General features: G+C 44.0%; 1 protein-coding gene across 1 annotated transcript in view; it reads right to left on the reverse strand.

Annotated features, from left to right (window-relative positions):
* NLRP5 (NLR family pyrin domain containing 5) overlaps positions 1-10,437 on the reverse strand; it is a 31,117-nt gene extending 20,680 nt beyond the window's left edge. Inside the window, exons 1-4 of the mRNA XM_036834850.1 lie at positions 10,084-10,437; positions 7,386-7,463; positions 2,375-3,971; positions 870-1,037 (exon numbers count right to left, since the gene is read on the reverse strand). Coding sequence (XP_036690745.1) covers positions 870-1,037; positions 2,375-3,971; positions 7,386-7,463; positions 10,084-10,372 — 2,132 coding nt within the window. The 5' untranslated portion in view covers positions 10,373-10,437. The remainder of the gene's footprint in view (positions 1-869; positions 1,038-2,374; positions 3,972-7,385; positions 7,464-10,083) is intronic.
* Positions 10,438-10,726: the final 289 nt, after the last annotated feature.

Below are 10,726 nucleotides of genomic sequence, written 5' to 3' on the forward strand. Positions count from 1 at the left end.
CATGGATTAAAGCAAGTGACAGGGTGTAACAAGAGCTTAACACAGGGGCAGCTAGTGGGGAGGGATTCCCAAGGGAAAAACAGTTAAGATAACAGCTGACAGAGAAATCAAGTTTGGTGTAGGACTTAAGGTGAACAAAGCATTATTCTTATTCTGGGATCACCAACGCTCCTTGGCTCAGCCCAGTTTAAGGAAACTAATTCGGGAAGAGATAGAAGTGGCCAGGAGAGAAAATGTTGCAGCCAAGAACTTGACTTGGTCTAGTCTTGAGTGTCACTGTTACTTCACTTGGTCCTGGAGGGAAAAGTAGAAATAGAACCTTTGTTGAAGTAGAAGAAGCCCTTCATTTCCTGCTCTAGGTGTCTGGTAAGTACCCTGGCGTCTCCAACAGACCCAGGAACTTATTGGGTTGGCCCAAAAAGTTCATTTGGGTTTTTCCGTAAGGTGTTATAGAAAAACCCGAACGAACTTTTGGGCCAACCCAATATATTAGGTACTTAAATATTTGTTACCTTATTAGCCTAAAAGCATTAAGGACTGATTTAAAGGCTCTCACAGATCATGCACCTTGATCTTGCTATTGCCTCATGCTCTACCATTTACTGAAATGAGCCTCCCTCACTTTTCCCCCACTAACCAACTCCTATTCATCCTTCAAGACCCCGAGTAAATAAACCCACCTTAGTAATCCCTTCACAAGGTCTTTATTCATTCCCCATCCTGTGCTTTTGGGAACTTGGTTCCTATACCTTCCATGGCCCTTATTCCCTCCGAATACATTTTATAGATTGGTCTTCCTCAGTAGGTGGGAGAGGAGAGCCATGACACAGCCAGGCAAAGGGGCATGTACAGGGGCTGGGAAGCCTTACATCAGATTCTGTATTTTACAGGTTGGCTGCCTCAGCTTGATGCAGAGGGTCTTCATGGCCTCTTCACTCAAGACGCTGCCGCTCAGGTCGAGCTGTCGTAGGCTGGGGTGGGTGCTGAGCACAGAGCAGAGGTGTTCCCAGTGTTCATTACGCGTCCTGATCTGCAGGCTGTGTTGGAGAAGGAAATAAGCATTTGCTTCCACAGGATGGATCTTGACATGAACAACTGGCCCAAAAATGCCCGGGGAGAGAAACCAGTGTATTTAGGGTGGGACAGGGATGGTTTTAGAGGCTCTGAGGCCAGTGTAGCAGATCTAGCCTCATGCTCTGGAGAAGTGCTCTCGTAACCACCTGCCTCCTGAATATTTCGACACCCACGGGGCACACCTCCAGCTCTCGAGTAAGATTTGTGCTTAAATTCTAGCTCCCCCTTGAACGTCAGAAGGTGCAGCCACTACTGAAAACAGTATGGAGTTTCCTCCCCCAGATTAAAAATAGAACTACCAGGGCTTCCCTGGTGGCGCAGTGGTTGAGAATCTGCCTGCCAATGCAGGGGACACGGGTTCGAGCCCTGGTCTGGAAGATCCCACATGCCGCGGAGCGACTGGGCCCGTGAGCCACAACTACTGAGCCTGCGTGTCTGGAGCCTGTGCTCCGCAACAAGAGAGGCCGCGATAGTGAGAGGCCCGCGCACCGCGATGAAGAGTGGCCCCCGCTTGCCGCAACTAGAGAAAGCCCTCGCACAGAAACGAAGACCCAACACAGCCAAAAATAAAAATAATAAATAAATAATAAAAAATCAAAAAAAAAAAATAGAACTACCACATGATCCAGCAATCCCACTTCTGGGGGGTATATCAAAGAATTGAAACCAGGAACCCAAAGAGATATTTGTACTCTATTAGTCACAATAACCAAGACATGGAAACAACCTAAGTGTCCATCAGTGGATAAAGAAAATGTGGTATACACACAAAATGGAATATCACTCAGCCTTAAAAGAGAAGGAAGTTCCGTCATTTGCGATAACTGGGATGAAGCTAGAGGATAATATGCTAAGGGAAAAAAGCAGTAACAGAGAGACATGCATGATCTCCCTTACATGGAGATTCTAAAATAGTCGAATTCATAGAAGCAGAATGTAGAGTGGTGGTTGCCTGGGGCTGGGGGTGGGGGAAATGGGGAGATGTTGGCCAAAGGGTACAAAGTTTCACTTATGCAGGATAAATACATTCTGGAGAGCTAATGTACAACGATGTGCCTAGGGATAGTAGGCAGTCTTAAGTGTTTTCACCACACACACACTCACACACACACAAACAAAGAAAATGATAACTATATAAGGTAATGGGTATGCTAATTCACTTGATGGTGATGATTATTTCAGGTATATCAAAGCACCAAGTCATACATCTAAATATATGCAATTTTCATTTGTCAATTGTAGCCCCCTTTCCAAAGATGGAAAGAAAAAAAAAACAAAATTGCAGAGGTAAGGTACTCACCCTTGGCGAATGCTGGGCCATGCCTCAGCAAATTCATCCTTTGGGACCTCTCTGACATCCAACCGAATTTTCCGTAAATACTGGCAATGCCGGAAACAGAAAGAAGACACTATTAAGTCCATTGGCCGGTTCAGCGGAAGCCACACTTCTTGGAAGCCGTTCAATGCCGAGCGAACAAACTCGTCATCCTGTGTCTCAAAAAGACAGTAGAAGGCGTCAAGGAAGTCTAGCGGGGCAGTGGTGTTGGCGTGCTGACCCAACAGAGAGATCCAGTGCAGAAGCCTCTGCTTTGCCACCAGCGGGACAGGACATCCCAGGAGGGTTCCCAGCGCCCCCATCACCTCTTTGCTCATGAGGCCAAACAAGAACCTCTTCATCTGGACCAAGTGGACGTTGAAGTCGATTTGCTTGAGTTCCATCAAACTCTTTACATTCTCAGTGAACAGAGGGTAGGGGTCCCCCTCTCCTTCCAATCCTTCCAGGACATAGTACAAGGCAGCAAAGAACTCCTGGAGGCTGAGGTGTAAGAACATGTAACACTCTTCCCAGCGGCTGCCTTGGAGAAGGACGCCTGTGTGAAACAGGGCGGAGAGCTCAGGCTCCTTCAGTCCGTGCACGCCCAGGTCATCGCTGTAAAACACGAACTTCGTATTCCACACGCCTTCCGCAGCCATCCGGCACAAGCCCTTCAAGGTGACTCTCTCTTCCTGACGCAGACAGCGCCTGACTGCATCTTTTGGAGCGAGCTGATGGAACACGAATGAGGCATACAAGCCCGTGAGAGTCTGGCAAGCGATGGAAAGGCTCTTTCCTGGTGTCTCTTGCAGATTGAGAGCCTCACAGACCAGAGAGCACACGACGGACACCTGGCACTTGTCACACACCTCATGGTTGCCCACCACTGAACGCAAGGCTTGCGTCTTTTGATGTTCGTGCTTCACATGCTCAAGAAGCAACTGCATCCTTTTTTCCACCGAGAGTCCCCCAACCAACAGGTAATGGGGAGACAGGAGCACGGACTGGAGCTTTTCTAAGCCTGAGTCTCGGACGGTGATGATCAGGGAAGACTCAGGGAGCAAGACTTTCTTCAGAAGACTGTGCATCAAGACGGACACGGGCTGCTTCTCCGCCCAGTCTCCAGGGAGATTTGAGTCATCGTCTTTGAAGGCGAGGTCCAGGTCCTCAAATCCGTCAACCACAAACAAGAGCCTTTCTGGTTGGGACAGGATCTCCTCCACCTGGACCTGGGTGTGTGGCCACTGCCTGGAGATTAACTCTGCAAAGCTCCACTCCCTCGTCCACTGTACCTCTCCGGCGCGGAGGAAAAAGACATAGGAGAACATGCCCTGGTAGAGCTCACCTTGTGCCCAGAACAGCAGGATCCTTCTGGCCAGAGCCGATTTCCCGATTCCCGCCTTTCCGTGTAGAACCACAGTGAGAGGCCGGAAGCCCCCCTGGTCTGGATTAAAAGCCCCCAACAACACGTGCGCATCTGGACAGTCAGAGGCAAATTTTTCAAAGCTGTGGTGTGCATCCTGCTTCGTGGAGAACTTCCTCATCACGTGACTCTTATAGCCCTGTTGGTCATCTCTGTGGCCTGAGTCGGACAGGAGAGAAGAAGAAGGAGATAGAGAGTTTCAAGAAAGTCTGGATTTTAGGAAAAAACTAGCAAAAAAGCAAAACAAAAACCGCAGACCTAGTGGATCTTAAGTCAGACAGCCTACAGCTGTGGGTCTTTTGTTTCTTCCTAGCAACGTACATATAACAAGCTCTGTCCCTCGTACGAAGATCACTTCCTCAAAGCTTATGGATGTTCTGCAAAATAGCTCTGTATCCCTTTAACCTGATTTCTCTTTCCAGGACTTCATACCTGATAGGTTACATTTTCATTTGCTTATTGTCTGTCTCCTGCAATGGATTCTGCGCTGGGACTTCGCTACTTGCTACTGTATCTTCAGTATTTGTAACAGTGCCTGGTGCCCTGTGGACACGCAACTACGTATTCACTGAATAATCTACACTGAACATTCCTATGTGGTCTCTGAAAGACAGAGGAGCTTGGGGGAGCTGAGGGTGTGTGAGTGGCCCTGCGTTCCAGACCTCGGGGTGGGCGGGCACATTCAGTTCCGGCCCAGGAGCCCCGGACTACTGTGGAGAAACAGCTCCATGTGACAGGGGACCCTGCTCTTTAGGAGGAGGTAAGCGCAGCCTTTGAAGTTACACCGGTCCTGCCTGGAACTCGAAGCTCTATAGTGTCTGTGATTTGGAACAAGTTGCCTCATTTTCTGGACCTCCATTTCCTCACCTATAAGATGAGATGGACATCCTCTTCAAGGGCTGTGACAAATATTTAAGGAACAAAAAGTGCATTCGATATTTATCAGCACAGGGCTTGGCAAAGATGAGCAATGGCCACTACTATCATTACAAAGCGTAATTCTTTCAACCTTACCCTCTTTATTTTATTCCCAACATTTGTCATAAATGGCAATTCTTTTATGCGTTTAATCATCTAGCTCCCAGCTTCCAAGGTGAGCTCCATGAGAAAAATACCTTGTCATTCTACCTCCATACGTGTAGCCTCTTTAACAGTCCCTGACATCCAATAGGTATGCAATAACATAAAAAATTAGATGATCATACTAAGTGAAGTAAGTGGGACAGAGAAAGACAAGTATCATACGATATCACTTATAGGTGGAATCGAAGAATGGATACAAATGAACTTCCTTACAAAACAGAAGGAGACTCACAGACCTAGAAAAGAAACTTATGGTTACCAAAAGGGGAAATGGCGGGGGAGGGAGGGAGAAGAATATACACACTACTATATATAAAATAGGTAACTGATAAAGACCTACTGTATAGCACAGGGAACTCTACACAGTACTCTGTAATAACCTATATGGGAAAAGAATCTGAAAAAGAAGAGATATATATGCGTTACTGAATCACTTTGCTCTACACCTGAAACGAAACACAACACTGTAAATCAACCATACGCCAATATAAAATAAAAATTTTTTAAAAATTAAAAATTCCTATCCGGTCCCTTACGTTTGCTGGTACTACCATTATCTTAAAAAAAAAAAGACAGCAAGACTCTCTCTATACAAGCACATGACACAGTGACTAGCCTTACATAAACGCTCTACACAAAAGTTCTAAATCTTAAACTTCATTGTTCTGCATCAGGAAGGTCATGAACAGATCTGTGTTAAACCCACAAGCAGCAGACCCTCTGAGATCTGAACAAGGTCCATTTGCTGAGGTCACACTGATGTATTATCTTCCGTCAAAAGGACAGACTGTGCTCCTGGGTTGTAGGTTTTTGTGGAGGTAGAGGAACCCCAGAAAGATAGGCTGCAGTTGAATTCAACCCTTCTTTGCCTCTTCCTCAGCCGCTTTTTCTTTTTCTTCTTCTTTTTTTTAAAAATTGAAGTACAGTTAATTTACAATGTTGTGTTATTTTCAGCTATATAGCAATGTGATTCAGTTTATATAAATATTTGTATATATCTATATTTATTTATATATATTTATGAGTATATATAAACACATATTCTTTTTCAGATTATTTTCCATTATGGTTTATTATAAGATATTGAATATAGTTCCCTGTGCTATACAGTAGGTACTTGTTGTTTACCTATTTTATATAGAGTGTTGTATATATATATACATGGAATATTACTCAGCCATAAAAAAATGAAATAATGCCATTTGCAGCAACAGGAATGGACCTGGAGTTTATCATACTAAGTGAAGTAAGTCAAAGACAAATATCATATGATATCACTTATATGTGGAATCTAAAAAATGATACAAATGAACTTATTTACAAAACGAATAGACTCACAGACATAGACAACAAACTTATGGTTACCAAGGGGATACTAGGGGTCGGGGGGAGACACCTTTTCTTCTCCCATGGATTTAATGATCATGTCTGTACTTAAGAGTTCCAAATATTGCTCTCTAGTGCTGATTTCTTCCCTAAAAATCCAGGATCATATGTGTAACTCACTACCTTAAAGGGACCTCAAATTCAATGCACCAAAGACTCATTTCAGCTTTTACCTCTAACCAAAAACTTACTCCTTCTGGTAAGTTTCCTGTAAATGATAATTAGAAAGAAGCTTCTATGAACTTACTTTGGAACAGATATTTGACTCATTCCCTCATACAGAAATCTAATTTTAGCCACACATCATCACTCTATGGCAGTTTTTCATCAATAAAATGGGGATATTAATACCTCCCTTATGAGATGGGTGTAGGATCCCACGACATAATCACAAAATGTGAGAACAGCGCCCGGCCCATGGCAAGTATTGTAGAAATGTCGTCATTGTTGGTATTTGTTACTACCCATTCCAACTGAAAATGGACAATACTGGCAGCTATTAGGTTTTCAAATATTTGTCCAAGGAATGATTAAAGTAACCCACACCTGCCAACATAAGTTATGTTGTACAGATGGAATAAAAGCTCAGCTTGAAGTGATTTCAGAGTTTGAAATTTACTTCATTGACTTTCGGGACTTCCCTGGTGGTCCAGTGGCTGAGACTCCGCGCTCGCAAATGCAGGGGGCCCAGGTTCAATCCCTGGTCAGGGAACTAAGATCCCACATGCCATGCCGCAACTAAGAGTTCACATGCTGCAACTAAGATCCTGAATGCGGCAACGAAGATCCCGTGTGCCGCAACTAAGACCCTGTGCAGCCAAATCAGTCAAACAATCAATAAATATTTTTGAAAAAAATCATTGACTTTCAACATCACCATCCACCAGGTTGTCTAAACAGAAAGGTGGGAGCAATTCCTGAACCTCTGTTTTTCTGAAACCCTCAACACCAAATTCTACTAGATATATCTACCCCATATCTTACTGAGATATTACTATCTTAGATCTCAATAAATATTTTTCCATGATAATTTCCTTATACATAAATGTTAATAGTAGCATCATTCATACACATCCATTTTCCACCCTCCTCTCCCCCACTAACTTGGTACTTCTTCCATGCTTGGACCTTGGTCCATCTTTGTTGGTGTAGAATGTTCTGGTATTTCAGCCAGTAAATATTCTGCAATAGAGAGTAGATGAGATAATGTCTCAATAAAGTCATGGCAATTCCCCAAATCAGGGGTGAGCACATCCTCTGCCCAAATTACTGAGGGCAACGAAGGCTAGTCTCAGGATCTCACAGTTTATTCCATGACTAGTCTGAAATGAGGAAAATGGAGACAGACCCTCAAATACCACCAGCACGGTGAAGCAGCAGAGATTTATAGTAAAGAGTGTCTGATTTTGAGCACATAAATGTACATTTCAGTCCCATTTTTGCTGCATGATCCTGGGTAGGTCATATAATAAGACAGTATATTATGGTTATTAAGAGTTAATCGTCAAGGGCTTCCCTGGTGGCTCAGTGGTTAAGAATCCGCCTGCTAATGCAGGGACACGGGTTCGAGCCCTGGTCCAGGAAAATCCCACGTGCCGCGGAGCAACTAAGCCCATGTGCCACAACTACTGAGCCTGTGCTCTAGAGCCCGTGAGCCACAACTACTGAGCCCGCGTGCCACAACTACTGAAGCCCACGTGCCTAGAGCCCGTGCTCTGCAACAAGAGAAGCCACCGTGATGAGAAGCCCACACACCACAACGAAGAGCAGCCCCCACTCGCTGAAACTAGAGAAAGCCTGTGTGCAGCAACGGAAACCCAAGGCAGCCAAAATAAATAAATAAATTAATTAATTTTTTAAAAAAAGAGTTAATCGTCAAGAGTCATCTTAAACGCCTCTCTCAAACGTCAGAATAGTTAGTTAACTACTCAGATGCCTGTGAGTTCTCCAAATAGAGGTACCTTCAACTCATGAGCTCTAACATTGACCAATCCTCCCTCCCCCTCCCCCATCTACTTGCTGCAAAACAGCTCTTCCAGTATTTCCTGGGATGAGGCAATGGAACCCCATCCACCCCGTCACTCATGCCAGAAACTTGGGTACCATGCTTGATACCATATTCTCTCTCTGCATTTAGTCCTCAAAAACTGTTGTGTCTGCTTCCAAAATATCTTCCAGTTCCATTTCTACTTTTTCTTTAACTGCCATCATCACCCTAGTCCAAGCCGCCTTTATTTCTCCCATGGGATGCCAGAATGGACTCCTAACTGGTCTCCCCACGTCTACACATGACTCTTTCCAGACCACTCACTTCAGCAACAATGTTGAAATGCCAGTTTGATTATTTCTACCCCTACCCCTTTAAAACTATTTAATTGCTTATGCTTTGCTATTAAAATTATTTTCAAGATGCTGTCTCACTTCTAGACCATCTTTTTATCTTCATCTCCTGCCATATTCTCTCCAACGCTTCATGGTCTATCCAACCTCTTTCTTTGTTAAAGACTTCATAATGTTGCTCTCTTTTGCTCAGAATGTTCTTCTCTACCCAATTAGCTCGGCTAATTCCTTTTCTTCATTTTTGTCTCAGCCTAAACCTTACTTCTTCTAGGAAGTGATTCTAGTCTTCACATATTTTTCTACACCATCCATTTAAAAAATTGCCCATGTATCCCTCTTCCCTATTGCATTGCAAGCTATAAATCTCTGGCACATGATACATGAGAATTTAAAGATACGCAAAATGAATGTTAAGTAATTTTTGTCACATATTAGATCATGAACTTGGTCAACTTGTGTAACTTGGTAGAATCTCTATTTTAGCTTCTGTCATGGGGAACCTATTTTTTGGGTGGGTTTGAAAATCAACAGCAGGGCACATGACAGCTTCAACATAGTATTTAGACTGGGGTACTGATTGGTAAACACCAACTATTATTTTAATTTTATAACCCTTCTTTCCTGTGAATAATACTAATATGTTTTCCACCCAGGGCTTTTTTGAGGCGCCGAAGGAATAGCTTCTGTTCAAGTCCTTTGCAGCTACAGCTGATGAGCTACATATAGGCATGTAATACCTGTAAGTCTTTAGGGTCAATCTGACTGCTTACACTTGGGGCTCTTCATTAAGCTTTTGTCCACAGTTGAGGAGACAATTCCTCCTGATGAAGGAGAGCTATTATTTTTTTCTACTACCTTTCTCCTAAATACCTTAAGATAACTACACAATTTGATCTAAGTACCAACGTACTATAACATGGGCACCAACGTTCTGAGGAAGGTCAGTCCTTAGAGAAGTTCCTTGAACCTTAGTCCCTCAGTCTGGGGCAAGAAATAAGGGAGATGCCCATTATACAGCCATTAGTGTTCTCAAAAAATGAGTGAAGCTTTGTTAACCACTTTCTATACATTATCTTATGGAACCTTTGCAACAGCACAAATAAGCATCAGTTACTGTTCCCAGATGTGGAATCCAACGGTCAAAGTAGGAGAAAATTTGCCAGAAGTCATACTTGTGGTGGCACCAGAGCTACGCACTTCTGACTACAAATCCCATCTACTAACTTTGACCAAATTCTGTCCAGATAGAGGGTTTATCTACCCATGTCTTCTCCTTCATTGTTTCACAGGCTGGAGATGACTCTAGCTTCCAGCCAATGAGTGAGTTAGCTCTCCTAGTTCGGACTCACGCTGTAGAGGTGGACCCCCTGAGAGAACAATGATACCTTTCCCATTCCCATGGGAACCTGAGGTCACCTCCCTTTTCTCCTACCCCTAGACCTGCCCCAAATGTCTTACTCACTTTTCATCTCATCCCTGGCCATCTCCGAGAGGGCTGAGAGGCTCATCTTTTCAAAGATGTCAATGGATATCTTCCAGGCAAAAGATTCTTTATAATGCTCATGCAAGAGGGAGGTGAGCCGTTCCGAATCGGCATTATCCACTTCAACCAGTGGAAAAGAGCAGGTTGCCGGTTCCGAAGCGCTTTCCTTTAGTAATGCCTTAAATATCTGCAACTCTTCTTTGTGTAGCTGCTTGAAACACCATTGCAGTCCATAGTTGGAAAAGGAGGATAATTGGGCTTCTCCCATCTTAACGCAAGGCTGAGAGCTCAGGTTTTGATGGAAAAGTAGATTCTTTGGTAAACGAAGCAAATGGGACCTGCTGGAAAAGTGACACGATTCAAAAGAGAAACTTGCATCAAATTCTCAAGTTTGTACAACCAGCCTCAATTGACTCACCAGATGGAACAACATTCTCTATTCCTTTTTAAAAAAAATTAATTAATTAATTAATTTATGGCTGTGTTGGGTCTTCGTTTCTGTGCGAGGGCTTTCTCTAGTTGCGGCGAGCAGGGGCCACTCTTCATTGCGGTGCGCGGGCCTCTCACTATCGCGGCCTCTCTTGTTGCGGAGCACAGGCTCCAGACGCGCAGGCTCAGTAGC

This window comes from Balaenoptera musculus, chromosome 19 (assembly GCF_009873245.2).
Source record: "Balaenoptera musculus isolate JJ_BM4_2016_0621 chromosome 19, mBalMus1.pri.v3, whole genome shotgun sequence".
NCBI classification, from domain to species: Eukaryota; Metazoa; Chordata; class Mammalia; order Artiodactyla; family Balaenopteridae; genus Balaenoptera; species Balaenoptera musculus.